This window comes from Paralichthys olivaceus, chromosome 13, assembly GCF_024713975.1.
Source record: "Paralichthys olivaceus isolate ysfri-2021 chromosome 13, ASM2471397v2, whole genome shotgun sequence".
In the NCBI taxonomy this organism is placed as follows: Eukaryota; Metazoa; Chordata; class Actinopteri; order Pleuronectiformes; family Paralichthyidae; genus Paralichthys; species Paralichthys olivaceus.
In genome coordinates, this window is record NC_091105.1 from 14116042 (window position 1) to 14137078 (window position 21037).

General features: G+C 40.1%; 1 protein-coding gene across 1 annotated transcript; it reads right to left on the minus strand.

Annotated features, from left to right (window-relative positions):
- Window positions 1–2150: 2150 nt before the first annotated feature.
- Window positions 2151–19851, minus strand: LOC109632188 (carboxypeptidase Q). The gene is made up of 11 exons (XM_020091353.2): window positions 19693–19851; window positions 19270–19399; window positions 18322–18537; window positions 18084–18200; window positions 17790–17997; window positions 16948–17155; window positions 12734–12845; window positions 11905–11996; window positions 11234–11329; window positions 10402–10507; window positions 2151–2885 (listed from the first exon to the last, which is right to left on the minus strand). Exons 2-11 carry the CDS (start codon window positions 19397–19399, stop codon window positions 2725–2727), a joined length of 1446 nt encoding a protein of 481 aa, XP_019946912.1. The 5' UTR covers window positions 19693–19851; the 3' UTR covers window positions 2151–2724.
- Between the last annotated feature and the right edge of the window lie 1186 nt (window positions 19852–21037).

Here is a 21037-nt window from a genome sequence, read left to right on the forward strand (position 1 = left end):
ATCAAAATACTACGCAAAAAATATTTTAAATAGGGCGGGGCAATTATGGACAGTTTTTATGAAATTTTATGCAAACACCATTCTTTAAACCTAAATAAATAATATAATAACATTAATAAATAACGTGATCATTGATGCCGACTGACATGAACATTTTTATCTGTATATAATTTTTGACCGTATCAACCAGCCCTAATTTCAAGTGTTATTTCAAACAGTCCTGTCAGACACTGTCTCTGTGATGTTACTGTGTGTATATAGTTTTCTATAGGTGAGAGGGAAGTGTGTGTGTGACTCACTAAAATAACTGTCTCCCTGTGAATCAGTGTTAGTGGCGTGACACACAGCTGAGCAGACACTAAAAGCAACACAGCTTTGTTTCAACACAGACACACACATACATGCATCTGTGTTTTCAAAATGACTTTATCTGTGCAGGCTGGGAGACTCACCCTGACATCACCCAAAGGGAGGACTGACTTATCAGCTCCAGGGATAGAGCAAACCCAGCTCTGAGTGTGTTTGTGTGTTTGTGTGTGTGTGTGTGTGTGTGTGTGTGTGTGTGTGTGTGTGTGTGTGTGTGTGTGTTATATCTTCTACGTCTGTGTGGTGCCTCAAAAATGATGAATTCCACTTTCTTCCTTTTAACCTCTGTAGGATCCCTCCCTTTTTTAAACTAATCATTACTTCATCCATCATGACTATTGCTGCCTCTTCATTCCCCTTTCCTCCTCCACATCTCCTTTATCCTCATCTTCCTGTTTCTTCACTCATAGAAACTACACGATCAGCAAAACTCAAGGCATTACAGCATTACAGCACGGCAAGTAACTACGTCAGACAATGTGTCACACTTTCTTCATGACGTCAAAAGACTGCAATGATTTCTTGGAGTAACATTTTACAGATTACATAAAAATGGACATAAGGGGGAAAAGAAATTTGCCATGACTCAAATAAGCACAACAGAGGCTGGAAGGGTAAGACTTAAAGGTACAGTGTGTAGGATTTAGTGATATCTAGTGAAGTTGCATGTTGCAGCTGAACACCCCTCACCTCACCCTCTCCTTCCAAACATGAAAAAGAACCTGTGGTAGCCTTTAATTGTCATAAAAACTCAAAAGGTGTTTAGTTTGTTCAGTCTGGACTAATGTAAAAAACATGGCGGCCTCCGTAGAGAGGGTCCCCACGATGAAAATATAAAGTTTTTTAATATAAAGGGTCTTTTCTGTGGTAAAGAAAACTCCAATTCATACAATTCAGATGAAACGAACTAGTGAAAACATCACGAGGATTATTCTACATTCAGTTTCTGCCAATAGTTCCCTTTCACCTAAATCTGACACACTGGACCCTTAAGGGCCCATATTGTGTAAAATACAATGAGCTTTAACTATCCGTAATGACTTGAAGCAGCCTGTGAGTAAACGAATTCACAAAGAACGAAGCTTAAGTGGATGCACTCTTTGCTCTTGTTGTGGATTGGCTATGCTAACACGTCGCTAAGTGTTAGCAAAGCTGGCACAGGAGCAGCTCTGATCATGTTGTGAACTATTGAAACCACACCGTGACTTTGTGTACAGTCCATATACAGTCTATGGTACAGTCACGTTGTTGTCATCCCCAAGCATCGCGATATGTTACGAAATGTCTATCGGTACTTCATGAGTGACTTCCGGGGCGGAGCGGCTGCGTGTCGAGGTTGTCCACGTGACGCGTCTCAGGATTTCATAATGAAAATGACCAAAGATGTGTGAGAGAGAGAGATTACTGCCCATCACCTCTTTATGGTACCTTTTAATATAACTACAGTCTTTCTGAAGTTCCTGTACAACCTTTTATAAAGTAGTCCTGTGCACTCCACAGATATTTCACAATAAAACTCTTTTGAAAACAAATAAATGGACTCAGAAACGGGGTGCTTTTCTTTAGAAAAGAGTATCCTACAGGAAGTGTTGCAAATATTTATGTTTGTCTCATGTTGAAACTGTTCATTTATATTAAAACGATATGTAGTTAAGATCACAAGTTATGACCTTCATCTTTACAATAATCCAAATTATACACAGCCTAAAGCTATACAATGAAAGCTACTGATCCATTGTCAAAAACTCCCCCACATGCGTGAATTAAAACAAACAAGAATACACTTAACAGATAAGCTACAATTTTATTAAATCTTTTAAATGTGGCATTTCATGATGATGAAGCTCAAAACGTTAGCATGCACACTACTAATAGCCTCAAAAACGAATTACACCCTTTGTGATGCCAAATTATCACCATCATCATAACTCAAATTATTTACACAGAAGTCTGGTGCCACTGGCTCAGATAGAGCGACCCTCTTTTTTAAAGTAAAGTATCAAGACCTCAATGTAACGGCTTTGGCTACAGTGAAGATTGTTTGATAGTCTACCTTGCAGAGGCGTGAATCTGCTCCTCTGCTGTTTTCTAATCACTCCCACGTAGACTTTGAAAAAAACCTGCTGAAATCATATTTTTGTTCCTGGGTAAATGGGGCGTCACTTCTTCTGCAGCAATGAAGTTAAAACACTGTGTTGCATCTTAATCTGGGGGAAGCACTTCTCTTCTGTCCGGAAGAGCGTGTGTGTGTCTGATTGTCTCTGTCTCTCTTCACACACAAACTGATAGCCACATGTGGTGTACAATCACAGTGATCAGCCTGTCCACTGCAGGCTAAGACTCATGTGTGCTAACTTGTTACCTCTGCAGCATATCCTGCAGGTCTGCCACTACATAGGCAACAACAGCCCACAATGCAGAGCAGAGGTTCATTTCTTGAGGGTCCTGAACGGTCATGGTATCGCCCTCGCTGTGGTGGAACCAGAAGTATCGACTGTCTGCCACATGGAGGCTAGCACCTGCATGAGACATAGAAAGATGGATGAAATAAAAAATGTTACACTCAACGTTACATGTGTAAGAGTCAGCTGGTCATTAAAATTCACTGCATCTGGTTTAATCTTCCTGTGCATAAGATTGTGACAAATACAAGAAGTCAATAATTTTCATCCACTAGTTGCTTTGTTGTTGTATTGGATGAATAGTTTTGACAGAAACAAAACATATTTTGGGAGACCCAGACTGACTTGCAAAGTACAAAGTACTTGAAAAGAACAGTCAGCACACAGCTGTCCATCAGAACCCTACAGAATAGCTTCCGAAGTTCAGGTGTGTTGTCCTACAAGTAACTTTCACTTAGTTTAACATCAAATTTGCTCCTTTATTTCACTACAGTCTATATAACTGATCACTGAATTATATGTGTGAAGGTACCCAGACTAAAGTGCCCAGCAAAGATAGTGGGGTTTGCACCATCACATTTCCCATGGACAGTCCAACATTGTTTCTACAACCAACAAAGGTAAGGAGACCGTCAAAGAGACCTCGACTCAGCCTTGATGAAGAAGAGGAAGGCCCCTCTGAATGCAGCTCATCCATGGTGGTTACTGAACCAAATGATTCAACATGACTCTGAGGACTCTCACTGTTGTGGACTAGCAGTAATCCAGAGTAATAATAAAGCAAGAAAAATAAATATAAATCACTTAATAAAACAGGTGATTGCAGGGTATGCAGGACAGTTCTTCCTGGTTTGCTCATGGTGGAAACTGCTGAGCTTTATATATTCTATATATTTCATAGTGTAAATTCTGGTTCCTGAACTTTATTTCTTTAGTTTTTACTTGAGTTGAACTTTGTATTTTAAGTGTATCTTTTAGACCATAAAAAGTGATGTTCCTTAAACTTAATAAAAAATACAGTTCTGAAAAGGTGCAAAGTATTCGTGTTTTATATTTTCAAGTTATGTTATCAGCACTCAACCATCAGAAGATGTGTTTAGGGGGTTCTAATATTTAATCTGTATCTAATCTGACAGTCTAATTGAGATCTTTTTATCTCTTATTTTTAAGAGACCTGGAGGTCTTCACAATAAATAAATACAACACAACAAGGAGTTACTAAAAGAAAGCAACACAACAAGGACTTAATATCAGATAACAAAGATTTAAAATCACGAAGGGCAAATGTGACACTGTATAACAGATTGAAGCTCATTTCGCCTAAAAGGTGCATAATATCTGAACCCATATCATTGATGCCATATCTAAGGTGATGTCGATACTGAATCATGTGTGATAAAGCGTGATGCACTGTGATGCACCAGGTTTGAATGTTATATGGTCAGCAGAAGACAAACATCCTTTAATTCGATTCAGGAATCTGAGTTTGTATTTTGTTTTTCTAACTAAATGTCAAATATGAATTTTTGAACGATAGTCTGCTGTCAACCCAAAGTATTTTTATCAAATATTTGTATGAAAATAATATCATCTGATCCCTGCCACTAAATTATATATGAATAATATTCATGGAAGAAATGATCTGTTGTTGTTAGGCTTGTTTATATTTCTAAGCCAATCACAGTCGTTTTGAGTGGAACTGAAGCAAGGCGACACCGGATCCAGCCATGGTGTACCAGCAAAATAAGCTCGGGGGGAAACTTGTTTCTATGGAAAAATTAAACCCGCAGAGGATCTGATTGCTTTGTGGGGCTCTGGCGTGGATTTATTACAAATGCTTATGTAACCGGTGAATTCAAGTTTCCACCTCTCAGACTACACACCCACACACCCAGAGCCTTCTTCAGGACCATGTCGAAGCGAGCCAAACACGCCCGATGCTCGGTTATCGACTGCACAGAGGAGCACTCGTCTTTACACCGACCACCGGCCTCAGAGGACACAAGAGCCAAGTGGATACGGTTCATCTATCGAGGCTACGCGCCGCGTATCCACCCGTCGAAGAATCTGCTGGTGTGTTCAAACCACTTTGCGGCCGACAGCTTCTCCAACCTGGGACAGTACAACGCGGGCCTGGCAGGAAAGCTGTTCCTCAAGGAGGGAGCGGTACCGACGGTCCGCGGCAAAGCCCCAGACGAGGGGACTGTAAAGCACCCGCAGGTAGATGTCAAGTGTAAACGCATTTTGATCCAAGCAGCGTTTCCCCCTGAGCACTGCGGTAAATAGATGCCAGTGTGTGCACCCAGGGTTTGTTTCGTCACCAACCTGAGAAACCAATCATGTCAGAGTAGGGGTGTGGCTCAGTCTTGTCACAGAGGAGGAAACGCTGGTTCAGCTTAGCTAGAAGCTAACAGGAGGAGATCACTACCCTCTGTGTTGTTGTCTTGCTCTTTATTCAGACGTAATGACTGATATATGTTTTGTTTTTCGGTGCAACAGCACAAAGTCTGACTCTGTGAGTCTCCATGTTTTACCGAAACAGCCGGAATTACGGGAGAAGTGGATCCAGTTCATCTGGAGACATCGCGGTGTCCCTGCCAAAATATCTGAGAAAACGCGTGTGTGCAGTCTTCATTTTTCAGACAACTGCTTTGAAAATTTGACACAAATGAATATGGGCTTTGCCAAAAAACTCCTACTGAAGGCTGATGCTGTTCCAACATTGTATCCAGGGGACAGAGCGGGCAGGAGCGGGCTTGTGGGTGAAGTGGTAAGTTCACTGTGTGGAGCAGGTGCCGCTGCTGAATTAAGAATGTTTGAAACATTTATATTTTTTCGAGCTCTGATGATGATATTGTGAAGTATAAGGTCAATAGGGTTTGTTAGTTGTTGTATTGTACTGCTAGGACACACAGCCAGCTGAAGACAGGATGGAAGCTGAAAAAGCACAACTCTATGAAAGTGCTCCTTAAACTATCCCAGCCTTAGTCTCATATCATGCAAAATACACTTCCTGGTGGTTTTCTAAGATATGCATCTGTCCTCGAAGTGTCTACAGGCCCCCCCAAAAATGAGGAAAGCCCATCCAGCTTTCAGAAAATGTCTGCTCCACGAGCCAGTCAGATGTCTTTCCCCATTTGACATCCTAAGGGGCTCCAGGTTGTGTGACACTCCCTCTTTGCGTTTGTTCCGCCCACTGAGTACGAGTGAATCTACCTCAGGGCGGCCATTTTTAATTTCCTGCCTGAAGCCTGCTCCTGTAAACACAGATGTCAAAAGTACGGGGAAAGCACGCCTGCTGCTCCGTTGTCGGCTGCACAGAGGAACACAAGAGTCTCCACATTCTCCCTGTGTCTGAGGATTTGAAGACCCAGTGGATTCACTTTATTTTCGCTGGAGATGTGCCCACAGCCACGGTCAAAGTGTTGTATGTGTGTGCCAACCACTTCACTCCAGACTGCTTCCTCAACGAGGGCCAGTACAACAGCGGATATGCTTCAAAGCTGAAGCTGAGAAATGGATCGGTGCCCACAGTGCGGAACACAGTGGTCAAATTGGAAGCTGTAAGTTGTTGCCATGCTAGGCTGCTTCACTGTGTACTGTGCTGGGTAGCCTGGCGTTAGCATCGCAGCTAACGTGGCCAGACTGTATGGAATTCACTGTGTAGCTAAGTTTGTCGTGGAAGTTGCGGTGATCGGCTGGAAAGTCGAGCTGAGCGGGTTGAATTCAGACCAAATGAGGCTTTGACGCCTTCAGTGCATGTGTGTTGTTAATAATTGCGTAGAAAATGACGTTTCAAGTGACGGACTCGTCTTTGTCTGCACCACCGCTCCGTCCCGCACCGTGTGTACGTAGCTCTCTGTCTCTCTCATGCGGGTTTCACACACACAGCTCTTGCGGGGTTGGTTCAGCTGAACACTGAGTTGCTGGATTTTTGTGAAACAGGATTTATTAGTTTGCAAACTAACAATGGGGGACACGGTGTTGCAGATGTGCTACCTTCACGGAACCCAGGAAAACCCCACACTTCCGTGAACTCCACCAATCTGCAGCATGCACATTCCTGATTGGCCGAGAGACGGGTGCCTGGGAGCCTGACAGGACCAGGACACAGTCTCACACCTCTTTGTAGCTTGTGTCCAGAATGCGTGGACAGTTTTATTTCCCCGGCTGCTAAAAATACCTCGGGCCTGCACAGCTTTCCAGCGAACCTAGAAGCTAGGCGCTGGTGGTTCTGTGCATCTCTCGCCTAGATCCGGTGTTTGCAGTCTGCATTTCACCAGGGATCATATCTCCAATATCATGGAAGTGGAAATGTCATGATTGCTCTTCCCTCAATGAGAAAAATTTGACAGTACGCTGCAGCATGTGGCTGAATTCTATCATTACCCTAAATAAACTAGACGTGTTATTTTATTGGAATCCGACATTTTACATGAATATCTTCATTTAAAATTCCATTATGTTTTATATTAGAGATCAATAAATTAAAATTTGACATTTTTCAGGGCGATATGGTCAGTCACAGTCGCTCCCAAAAATGTCAAACTTTGTTAGCCTGTGTCTTCCTTTAATTATGATCTAAGCACTTGACATTTCAGCTCTATAGGTTTCTCATGTGACCAATTCAGCATGAAAAGGGTCAAAATTGATTTGACATGGAACGACCCATTTAGTGTATTCGCCAATGTGTGTGTGTGTTTAACAATAGACTGTATCAGAGGTCACTAACAGAGCTACAGGCCAGATCTTGACCCAGACAGTGTCATACCTGAAAAAATTAATTATTGAAAATTGTTAAAGGGGTTTTTCTCTATTTTAACCAGAGTATATTTTCTAGTCTTCACTACACTGGTGTTTTAGCTACCCTGGAAAATCACAGACCAATTGTATGCGTTGTAAATAATCTCATGTGATGCCACTCAGCCAATCAAATCTGTGAATTCTGATGATCATTCTGACCAGGGTCTGTGAGATGATGGAGGAAGAATAGACGGTGATAAGTAACAAAAAGTAACAAAAACGTAGCATGCTCTAAAAAGAGAAAAGTAGACACTAGACAGTTAAAAGGAGTTTTTTAAAAGATGCATTTTTATAGAAGCTTTATCTTCTGTGTTTATACCTGACATGAGAAAAACACAATTTATATTGGATAATAAAGAGTTCCTATTTATTATCCCTGTAGTTAAATGTGAAAACTGATAATAAAAGTTTAAAATACTGTTCATTATTCTTTCTTTGATTTGACAGCGATCAAAAAGACAAAATCTTTGTTTCCTATTTTTTGTTATAAATAGTATTGTTTTTGCTCTTCCTTGTGTTGTTAAGGTCAACAGTTCGCATACTGTAAGACACGTAGCATCCCAGACGGACCCCCTCGTGAGAAGAACAGGCAACATACACCTGTTAACCAATGCACAAAAGCGCTTCCGAAGTACAGGTTTGTAATCCTTCAAATGATCAAACTGCATATACAAATGCATATGCAATGTAGTAATTTTTGCTTTCTCTAAAATAAAGTTGGCTCATTCATTTCTTTAATGTTGATATAACTGACAGAATGTCCGATTTCTTTGTCTGTGAAGGTACCCAGACTAAAGTGCCCAGCAAAGACTGTGGTGTTTGCACCATCACATTTCCCATGGACAGTCCCATATTGTTCCTACAACCAACAAAAGTAAGGAGAAAGCCAAAGAGACCTCGACTCAGCCTTAATGACGAAGAGGAAGGCCCCTCCGCATGCAGCTAGTCCATGGTGGTTCATGAACCAAAGGATTCCACATGACTCTGTAGACTTCATCAATGTCATGGACTAGCAGTTGTGTTTTTTCATCCTTTCAAAAATCTCTCCATGGAGGAGAGTTGGTGAATGGAACAATTAACAACACACACAAATAAATTATGGTGTAAAATACCATTCTTTTATAGAAACACCCCACCCTGTAATAAAGGTGCAACACTCCAACAGGTTGTATAAAAAGTGTCTGGTGCACTTATAAGGTGCCTGCACACCAAAGTGTTTTTGGTTGTAATGTTGTGATTTGGATGATTTGGAGGAACTGTTCTAATATCCCTTTATCACCAGAAAGGAGAAAATCCCACAAAAATTCAGTTGCATTTCGAGTAAATCCTCTGTTGTTCCATTAAAACGAGTTAATAATAGAAGTCTGTAAAGCTGCTTTCAGACGTGCACTGAAATCCTGAGGATGTACGCAAATGCCTGAGTGACAGCCTCTGGACTTTCTGCTGACTTTTTACACCTGGCATATCGTGTAATGTCTGCAGAAACTCTAGAGCGGCCAATGATAGAACACAGGAGGAGATCCTCTGCAAGATTCAGCGCGAGTGACAAACGCAAAAATGAAAAATCGATGGATGAAAAAATCAGTGACACACATAGAAGATACAGACGAAGAAGTTTGTGGTGAAAAGAGCAGACGCCGGTGTCTCTGCTGTAAACAAAACCCAGGAGGACTAGAGAGAAGGAGTCATTGCCAGTTTGAGACAAGAACGTATTGAGTTCAATAAATAAATGCATTGATACAGGGTAGAAATACACAATATTATTAGAATATAATTTATCTGCATCTTATAGTTATTTTCTATTTTTTTGTTGAAATGCAGAAATGATATTATGGTATAAACTGTGCCCCTAATCTACTACTTATTAACTGCCTTTGATCAAGACACCAAACTCGCAGTAGCTCCACTACAATTGTCAAACATTTGATAATGGAAGACCACCTCAGTCTCCACATAGCACATGCTTCTCCACGTTTCTCCTGGTCAAAGTTCTAGAGGAACTTTTTTGTTTACTGGCTATGTCCTTATTTTTTTATTTTTTTTCCTATTTTCAGTTCCTAATTTAAATGGTTTAAAATGTAATTTCACTTCTACGAAAACTAGACAGAGGCAGAGAGGACTTCTGAACCACTAAGTTTCTACCAAAGCCACAAAGACACAGACAGTCAGATATTAAGTGTATTTGTGTCACTGTGGAGGTTTTAATCTCTTTCCAATACTTGCATTTCATGACTGCAAAACAATATCAACATGTTGCTATAGCTTTATGCAAGATCTTGCCCTTTGTGCTAATCTAACATTTTAAACTAGATGCAGTGGAATCTGTGTTTCTTTTTAAAGTGTTGCCTCACTGAAAAGGAGACGGTTTGGGTCTGTATGAAAGCTGGAGGAGTAAAGTGTCAGCAGCCTCTATAAAGCCGGATTTGTTATTTTTCTGTTAGATTTGTGTTTTACGGGTTAAAGTATCCAACCAGCAATATACAAAAAGATGTTCTTTCTTTTTCAAAGTAACAAATGCAAAGCCAACACAAATACTCTGGTTTAGATTTGTGTAAAGGAATACTATGAAAAGTATGTGTTTACATTGTACATTCTGTCAACATTAATTAAAACAATCTTTGTACACCTGGTCACATCCTATTTTAACTTCCTAAATTTCAATTCAGATAAAGAGATAATCTGCCCCGATTAAGTATATTGAGTTCATGCTTCACCAAAGAGGAAGTGAATCTGTACACGCAGAACTTTCCAAAGAAAAGCGCAGAAATTAATCTATTTCCTATTTTTTCTGTCATGTGCTGCTAGTGTCAGGCCGACAGAATGAACTGACCTGGTACTCCAGCCTGCATCCATGGTGATATGTCTGTCCCTTCTCCGTGCGTCTCCAGTTTGGTCGTATTAATGGGAGCCAACAGTTTCACCACTTCTTCCATCACCTGTTGATGAAGATGCAGCAACATACTTCAACATTTTTACCCTGCACACCTGCATAGTCAGTGTGTGTGTGTGTGGAGCTGATCGGTCGGGGTCAACAAAGATATGGTCTAAAATACACATTTTAAAGATAACGATCAGAAAATGTTTCCCCATCATGTATCATATAGTAAGTGACATCATAAAGGAAAATTATTTCATGCATAAAAACAAACTTTGTATTCTTCAAGGTATATCTGCATCCGATCGGATTATAGACACGACCTGAAGCTTAAATATTGTAGATAAATAAATAATTCCTGATCATATTGAAAAGATGTCGTCATGATGTCATATAGTGCACTGATGGAGCCAATGTGAATTAGATATATACAGCTTATTTGGATAAGCCATCATCATAGAGTACAACTGACGTCATGGTGACGTTATATTTGAAAAGGCTTGATTACAATGTAATTCATTGTTGTATTTACAGCACATGTGCAGGGTCTCACCGCCCCTTTAATGCTTTTTCTATAAAATATTGAAATTTCAAGATAAGTTTCCCAATTCTTGGGAATGATCATAATAATTTAGATGGATGAGTGTGACCATGTTCCATAACCCGACGTTACAGTTCCACATTGGCATAAACGACACAGCAGTTCTGTGGTTAAGCACGAGTTCCTGCATTTATAACTATCTGGGCTCTGCAGGACTTTTTTAAGCCTGTATGTTCGTGTTTTCACCTTTCGTGCTGCGTCGCTGCCAGTAAACTGCAGACCCAGCGGTGTGAATGTCCCCAAGTCGGACTCCATAACGAGGTCAAAGTTGGACATGTTGACCTGGACGGGAAGAGGAAGTAGAAGACTGAGCAGGCAGAAGAAGTGAAAGGCACAAAACCTCAGGTGTGTTTGAAGAAATGAAAACAATACAGACGTCAGACAATGGAAATAGTGAACCACTGAATAGTGATTCAAGTTGAATAGTATGAGCATTAGTACTTTCAAACAAGACACACACTCAACCAACTACCAGGAGTTGCTCATACAGCTGCATTACCTGAATGAGGTCATTTAAATTCTAATCATACATCAGAAATGAACATAACAGTCCACTGGGGAATTACGGTACATTAGTAAAAATGGCACAAAAAAATGCAGTTAAGCTCTACCTCTGTTGTTGAGAGTGCATAGGCTTGTTAGGAAGCCAAATTTCAAAAGAAGGAAACTGTTAGATTGTAGATTGCTGTTTAGATCCTTTGCACATGAAAAAACCTGGTAGCTATCCAAGACCTCTGCAGTTCACTGGGAGTAGCACACGGCTGCAGTCTCTACTTTCACAATGTGGTGCGGCCATTATTATTTCTTACAAGCAAGAACCATGTTTGTTTTAATAGAACAGCAAATGTAGACAGAACCTTGTGTAGATTATAGTACTGTTGAGCTCCAACTCCACCCTGCTCTTCACCCGTCCACAGCACCGCTCGCAGGGTTCTCCTCGGACGCAAACCTACACACAGATGAAGAGACAAATGAACACAGAGCGATGGACACAAAATATATTCAGACAAGGGGAGATAACATGTCCAGTTGTTACTAATAGGTTTTATAGAGGCTAAACTTTACTGTATCTGTCAATATAAATCTTTTCATCAATGGACTTCATGTTCTTGTCCCATTCAGAATACTGCACTGATATCAAAGTCTCATTCCTAAGTCTCTGTGTTATTATTGTTCCTCTACAGCTTGAGGAAATCCACCAATTGGAGGAAATCACTGTTCACAGTCTCAAAAGTTGTTTTGTTCCTAAATTTAGACCTGAATACTCTGCACCTCATGGTTTTCACCATTTTTTTCTCCCTTGTTCATGTTTTTTATACAGAATTTGATTCTGTTTTGCTTATATATATTGATCTACTATCAGGGGGAGTTGTAATTTTTTGGCCAGGTCATTTGTTTATAAAGAAGACTATTGATAGAGTTTTGAGTCCAAGTGACAACTGGTCATAATCTGAAGAAATTCCCAAAAGGCAGACTTGACTTTTATGTTCAAGAGGCTAAAACCAAGTTTTGTGAGGCCACTGAGACCTTGACCTTTAACCTCCAACCACCCAAATCTTATCAGTTGATCCATGAGTCCAATTATATACTGTATATGCATGTCCCCCCCCCCTTGGAGGATCCTCCACACGTATTATACAGTATATGTGCTTTGACTCTACAGTGACTGTCTCTACTGTCCATCACCTAAGTCCTTGATGAGTGACAAGGCCTCCCAGGAAATCATGGCTCCACCTCCGTCATCCATAGCACCCTGGCCCACGTCCCAACTGTCTAAGTGACCGCTCAGTAAAACAACCTGGCAGATTGGACAAATAAAAAACATGTAAACATGGAGGTGATCGCAACTGTTTACAAGTGTGAATCTTGTCCATTTGTCTGGTCGGACAAATATGAGAGAAGTGGAATAGATGACGCTGTGTAACCAATATCCTGTCTGCATTTTATTCTAAAAAACACACACTCATAAAAACAGGAAGCAAAGACAAAAACAAACAGCTCGGAGTAAAATCCCCAATTCGAGGAATTTGTGTGTGTGTGTGGGAGGGGTTTCCCGTCAGTGGGCAGATCCTGACCTGAGCATTTTCTGTCCTCTGTCTGGACAATCACCCTTTCCATTAAAAGGAAAGCATTTCCCCTGCTACACATCAGACCTGCAGGTTTATATGTCATAACAGAAAACTCTTCAAAACATGTTTCCTGCCACAAGAGAGTAGCTCGGCTCTCTTAATATTTGACCAGATGTACTTAAGCATTTAACACAGAGACACGTTTATGTGTCGATAAATCACTAGATTTGTTTGTTTGTTTTGCAATACCAGACCTACCTCTAAATCAAACATGACTATAGTCATTGAGTTTGGAATTTGCTCGTAAACATACTAATGTTGCAACAAGTTAGGCAACGCGCAAACACATTTTATTTTATTTTTACAATAGAAAGATTCTTCGGCCCACGTTGAGTTTGTATTATTAAACCTCTTAACCAATCATTCATCATGATAGATTACAAATGATTTCAGGGTGATGTTATTATGAAAAGGCATGAATACAATATAATTCATTAAGTACAAACAAAGTACTACTACTAACAAAGTACCCAAAACATGTTTTAGTTGTGGTTCAGTGCAGTTTAGATGAGGATAATAAAATCCCTCTTTCCAACAATTACAGACAAGCATCAGTATTTATATAGAGGGAAGTGCTCTTTTATGGATTTCCTTAAACCAATTACAATTGTATTGAATTATTACATGTAGGGAGGTGATCAGTTGTCATTGAAATGTCTATTTCCTGATAAAGAAAATTGCCACAATTAAAAGACATACGTAAATCTAAATATTAGATGCATTATTGCATTATCATTTTTCTGATATTAAATATCAGAACTCGCCATTTTCAGTGTGTTGGTGGGGGGATCTTGTTGCCTCCTGGTGAAGGGGATCCACAGTAACAGACAGATAGCAGAAGAGGAAGGCACGACCATAAAGGCTTATAGCCACAGTCTACATCCGGTGAGTCAGACTTGACATGATCACGGACAGACAGCCCACACATCAGAACATTTTAGATCTGAAGAGTAAGATAGGAAATGTAGAAGCTGAGTGAGCGGAAAAAATCCCAGCAACTCATCGCTCTCAGATGCCTCTGACAAGTCCAGAGAGGCTAAACTGTGGATATGACTCACTATACCTCAAGTGAACATGTACACACACAACACACATGCATGCATACACACACACCGACCACATTTACAGCTACTGCCAGCTGGAGGAGAAGTAGCTGAGCCAGAAATGATGTCAAGCGCACCATGTGTTTCATTTCCCATTTCTATAATGAGGGACCAAGCTTTGGTTCCCAGCTGAAAATAGTAACAACTGACATCAGTGATGTTCCTTTAATCCAAGTCTGGTTTTTCAGTTATCCTCACTTTTTCTTCCACATATTGAGGCAGCACTGTAAAGATGTTCACAAAGATTACAAACACTGAACTGCTGAAATAAAGTGGACATAATGGCATTATTCTAATACCTAACAGACCAAGTCTGTGCTCTCTGGTGGCAGTCAAAGTGAGAGATCTTGTGTTTGGACATCTTGGACTTTTAAAGTTTTGCAATTGTTGGATCAGCAGGTTTAATATTTGCAGGCTGGAGCGGCTGGTTTGCACAAATACAGTTCACAGAGTCTCTTTCCTGGAAAAGTCCCAGAGCAAACACCATCTACCTTCATCTGCCAACACAACCTATCTTGTCAGGTATTACATGGCGTCCAGTCTCTGTCCCAGTATAAGGGCCACTTCAAAAAACAGAAAACAAACCAGGAATTCACACATTGGAAATTTGAAGGTGAAACATAGAAATAGAAAATGTTAATTCAGTTTGTTTAACCAGTCAAACCAGAAGTGTCTCCTCTATTGTGTTGTAGTTCTGTTTCCTGTAGGCTTCAACAGTCTTCGTTACAAATCACCATGACCAACAACCTGCTGAGTTCAATCCTAATGTTCACTGCCAATCCTGCTTCTCATCCACTTTAATTCAGACAGACATGAAACTTTGAGGTGACAACACAGAAGCTCTGGACAGTTTCTTCATAGGACACCAAATTAAATCTGCTCTTCTATCCCCTCTGGCGTAACCACATCTTTAACAAGCTCTTTAACTGGTCGGAGAGCTACACCCGCCTCATACCCCGGCTATCAGAGAGCTTTATAGATCCCTGAACTAATTTGCATTGTTATAACATTGTTTTCAGTATCCACAGCGTCATGGAGCAGGAGGAAGAGCAGCAGGGAAATTGAAATGCAAATGTTAAAGGAAGTTGTCCCTTTAAAAGCCTGATTAAAATCGGTATTCTTAATTCCATTTCCTACATGAATGCATTTAAAGTATTTAGTGTCTGCTTCCAGTTCTTTTCAAACAAGGCTTTCCTGTTTGTCGCTGCCTTCTGCTGCTGCTTTTTATTCAGACAATTTTGTTTTCACATCATACAGCACTCTCTCATCCCTGTACCATTGCTCTCTCATTCATTGCATATATACAGTATCTATATAAATATCTATCTATCTATCTATATATATATATATAGAGAGAGAGATATTTATATATATATACAACTAAACATTTAGACCATAAAATGGCAAACTCACTTTATTGCAGACTATAGTGAGTGATTTTGGACACAGCCTATGTATTTATAGATCAATAAATTAATTTGTAAACACATTTATCAATACAATTTCATTCTATCTTCCGGTATCCATGACAACCTGGCTTGTTTGCTCAGCATGGTCCACGACTATAACCGGTAGGGTGATATTTTTAAAGGGTCGCTCTCACAGTCGCTCCTTAGCTGCATCCTTACTGCAGCAGGACCTTATCTGTTGGTTAGGTTGTACCTGCTAGACGAGTCTGGATCCAGATATGGGCAGAGGAGCTGTGTGTGACACTTGACTGCAAAGCTGTAAACTGGGTCACACGTGTTGAGCGGTGATGAGCCTTTGATTTAGAGCATAATTTGCCATTTAATTCTACAACTGAGTCTGCCAGTGAAGAAAGAACTATAACTATAATTTGCACGTAGTCGGTCTGTCTAACTAACAACCTGCCTGGGGTGACCGCACATTCTGCACAGTGCATGTTAGGATCAGATTAAGTTTGTCCTGGTTGCAGGTCATTGCTCCTGCATGAGTTTACACCCATTCTCACCGATTCATGAGTTCACACAGCTGATTAGCACTATGTTACAAAGCCTGACGGTGAAAATCAAACACAAAGAGAAGGATTGTAGTCTGCTTTACAGAAAACACTTCACTCAGTTAGCTCACATTACCATGTGTTCACAACTGACAACTCTGCTCATACCATACAAGGATGGCTTAATTTCAGCAGGCCTATAATTTTCATTGAGTTGTTTAGACTGGCCAGAACAGAAAAAAATGCAGTGATGTAGGAAAAATGCAGTAATGTCGGCTTTATAATTTGTATAAATAATTTAATACAGTCAGAGTTTAGGGATTCATTAATGCGAGTATTACTTTATGGGAATTTTAAAACCTTGTAATTCCTGGATTATTTTAAAAACATCAAATACATACAAAAAAAATGAATTTGTTTATACACCCTTGTTTCCATAGAAATGCCCTGGATGACTGAGAGTGACGTTTCTCCTTTTTCCAGCTGAGCCAAGCTTTAGTGCACGTACACACACACTGGCAAAATAAAGGCAGACTAAATATCTGTGGGAAGATCAGGACTCAGCAAAAAAAGGTTTGAACCCTAACTAAGGAGGACAGGAAGAAAAGAACCAAAGTCTTTCTTCCCAGAGTGTAATTATTTACTTAGAGGAGCCACCCACCAGATTTACCTCAAAACTAAAACATTGGGAGCGTGAGTGGGTGTCACCTGCTCGGGGTGCTGCCAGCCTTTTATTTCTGCCACTGTGTTGAAGGAGTCGGCATCCGGCAGAGTTTTGGCTCCCATCATGAGTCTGACCACGATCTTCTGCCCCCTCTGTGCGAAACGCCACATGAGCTCAGCATCTTCCACAGTGATACAGGCTGTAGGGATGCGCTTTACTCCATCCTGGTAGTCCTGCCAACCTGTGTGAGGACTAGAGAGGGAAAAGGCAGACGGTGAAATGTTGCTGTTGACTAAACACACTATTTGATAAAAAAGCTGGGGTTGAACAACCAGAACGTGGGTGTTTTTTTCCATATAGTTCATACAGACACATGGACAGCCCTGTCTTTGGTATTTCATTGGTGCTTTTTTTTTCAAAAGCTCAGATATTTTTATTGTTTGGACAGAACACATGAAATGGGAAGAAAGAATGGGGGAAGACATTCAGCAAAGGGCCAATTTGGAACAAAACCCAGAGCCACCATATGTGGTGAGCTAGCAGCTGCTGATAAATATACCAAATATATCATATACTAACATATCATATTACTAACAGTGAAATATGCTGTGCTATAACCAATAAGTCCATTAATTAAAAGATCACAATTAGAATCAAATGCTATGATAACATTCAGAAGTTAAATAAATAAGCAATGATGGTACACTCATTTTACTTAGGTGCAAATAAATAGACCAAAATGTACTCAAGCAAAAGTAAAGTAACACATTAACCAATTAATTAAATTACTATTAAAAAATATAAACTGTAATTCAAACTTTTCCTTAATGCCTCCTGCTTTGATTGGATCAATTACCCTCTGATTATTGATTACCAGTGTAGATACCTGTTAATAGAGAATGGGGTGATAGATCGAATTAGCGAGGCCACAGCTCCCACTTTAGCTGCCTCTGAGGCTCCATAAGCTCGGTAAACCACCGTCAACCCGTAGCTGACAAACGGCTGGTTGAAGACCACGATCTTCCCGACAGCTTCGCTGGCTCTACGCCTCAACTCCAGGAAAGACTCAACCACTAACACCTCTGCCTCGATACCTGCAGAGATAACAGGGAGACCGGGGAGGGAGAGTGAGAGGGACGTGGACGGCAGATGATTAAGATGATTCGATACGGTGATTTACCTTCAGGTGGTGTTCCCACACTGCTGCCCAGGCCCAGTATAGCAAAACTTTTGGCCCTTGGCACAATCATCTGTGCACTCTCCTCCCCTCTCACCCAGTGTGGGATTTTAACAGGCTCTGGAGAAGAAACCGCACCACAGGACACAAAAAAAAATCTTACCACTCACATTCAGCCGAGGATGAACGAGGCCCCGCGTTTAGAGATTCTTCGATATGAGCAAACTGCACACACACTCACCCAGGTGGACATCCAACCCATCCTGCGTCATAGCAGTGTACATGTATTTGATAGCCATCTCTAGATTGTGTGAGCCACTGACACGGTTCCCTATAGTGTCAGTGAAGTCAGCCAGGCGTCTGTAGGAGCGGTTCTGGGCAGCACCGAACACAGCAAGGTCAATGATCTGTTTCGCCACATCAGTGTAGCCGGCTACCTCTGCTGCTACATGGGAAGCTGCACAGAAACACACACACAGAAAGAAAGTTAGGTCACATCCACAAATCCGAAGAAGAACTTTTCCAAAATCGTTTTAAGCCAAAGATTCAAAAAACAGTGAGTCGTATGTCTTCTAGAATGAATAACTCTAAAGCTTCGTATAAATGCTGAGACAAAGTGCTGTTGAAAAGCTCAGGTTTTATAAGTTGAAGTAGCAATATGAACATGATGCTTTGTACAGTATAAATTAGTGGTGGTAGACTTTGCACCACATTCAGAATGATTCAATGATAAAAGGCTGGGATGGGAATATATTAGAATTTTCCAGTTTCAACATAATCTGTAAATGAAGGGACAGTGGTTTGGCATCTTTATTTAACCACTTGATTTCTGTGCCACTGCTTTTTATAATATTCAAAGAAACACTCAAGCCCAACTCATTTATCGATTAGTCAATATAGTCCAACGATATGAGACGTTCAGACATATTGGTAACTGTCTAGTTTCTTCATGACTATTATATTTTATGTATTTGGTTGTATTTGTGAAAATACTATTTGAAAACGTTTATATTACAGAGTAAACAATGCAGTAAAAATTGGCATTTATACTAATGTTTTTGATAAAAGTACGTTCATTTTCTAAATGATAATCAAGATATATTTGGTTGTATTCTTGTTTTCTTTTTATTTATAGTTATTTATAACAAAGTCTATGGTTAAACTGCTGGTGTGAGGGAAGCTTCAATACCTTTTCTTTCAGTATCATTGGATCTTGAATTCTTGGGCAGAGCAAAGTGAGGGTGACAGTCACACAGAGATGACAGCATGAGGAAGAGGAGGAAGAGGAGGAAGAAGTGTTTCCCCTCCTGAGTCCTCATCTGTGGACAGAGACAAACCAGAGTGACTGTAAATGATAGAGAGAAATTGGCCATGCAAACACATTCAATGATTCAAACACAGTCAATGTTAACAGCTGCACATGATCGATCCCGCATCGCAACAAATCCACATGAAGGCAACACGATCACTTTGAAACGATCTCTCGTCACATCGACAGACTATTTCTCCACAGAGATGTTTCAATGTTGGATCGTTTGCAGCTTTAACAAACAGTGACGATGGTGATAAATATATTTATTCCAAACGTCCATGAAATAGAACAAACACAAACCTTTGAGGCCACCGTCAGTGTGTTTGTTACAGATCACCGCACTGAAGAGTCTAAAAGAAATAAGTTCCAAAACACAACACACGAACGTAAACTCTTCCGTCCACGTGACGTAAAAGTGCATAACGACAGTATACTTCCGGTCTGTCTGTTTTCACAATGAAAGCATAGTCTTTTTAAGAATAGACAATATCACAAAACTAACTCAATATATAAACAAGAACAACATATATTACATGTGTTAATTGTTGATGAATCTATTAAAGAATTATAAATAGAAATTATAGATACTGTTCAATTAGTTGAGGCAGTTTTTTTCTGAGCCTTTTTATTTTGAATTATTTCCCCCTTTTTAAATGCCCAACATAACATAATCTATTATATGTCTCATATATATTATACATAACATAATATACAGCAAATTACACTATTGCATTTACATTCTTTAATCACACACACACACACACACACACACACACACACACACACACACACACACACACACACACACACACACACACACACACTTAGATCTACAGTTAAAATGAGCACTATATCAATATTAATCATTTAATGATTTGGTTTCCATACCAACATGCTGTTCAGGTTTGTTTCATAAAAACATTTAAGTAAAATGGATCTGGACAAACCAAAATATGAAGTTCCAAATGTAAACCAGGAACAAATGTGTTGAGCTCTCCAGGTTTATACTTGTTCCAAACCTGACATTTCAATGGGAATGTCACACTCCAGTTATAGCATAGTTCACCTTCTGAGAAGATGTTATTCTGATATTTTTGGTCAATGGACAATAAGGTAATGATGTTTTGTATCTACTCTGCAAAAACAAAGCACATCACTGCCCAGATTCCAATTTGCCCCCCACCCTCACTACCATCAAAAATCTGCAGTCGATTACATGCTCCACCAAACAGTACCCTGTAAGGAATGGTCATATTCAAGGTGACATAGTTTTCCTCTTCCATTTGCTTTTCACATAATGATACAGGACACTCTGCTTTTCACGAGCCTCCTCTTTTCTCTGCCATTTGTGTTTTTCTTCTCTGCATCACTGGGTTTTGGAAACGTCTGACCATTTGGCTCCATTCACACGTTGCCTCTTTTTCTGGCACCTACGTTTGTAAGAGGATATTTCTTGAGGTCAGTGGGAAATGTTTTTTCTGAGCTACTGTGCAAACAAATGGTGCTTGACTACTTAAAACTAAAATCTGAGTGTTTTTACCAGCAGCTGACTAAATGTAGAAAGGACATTATTATTGTATCCTTTGGTTTTGCTTTGGATTTGTGGCAAAATTGGATTTGTGGCTATAAAGTTGTGACTTGAGTG

Excerpts from the sequence above, each read along its gene's own strand:
- LOC109632188 (XM_020091353.2), bottom strand. The coding sequence starts at position 19,399 with ATGAGGACTCAGGAGGGGAAACACTTCTTCCTCCTCTTCCTCCTCTTC. Across the intron at positions 17,156-17,789 it reads ACCCCATTCTCTATTAACAG|TCCTCACACAGGTTGGCAGG; the intron begins GTATCTACACTG and ends TTCCCTCTCTAG. Across the intron at positions 11,330-11,904 it reads AGTACTATAATCTACACAAG|GTCAACATGTCCAACTTTGA; the intron begins GTTCTGTCTACA and ends CTTCCCGTCCAG.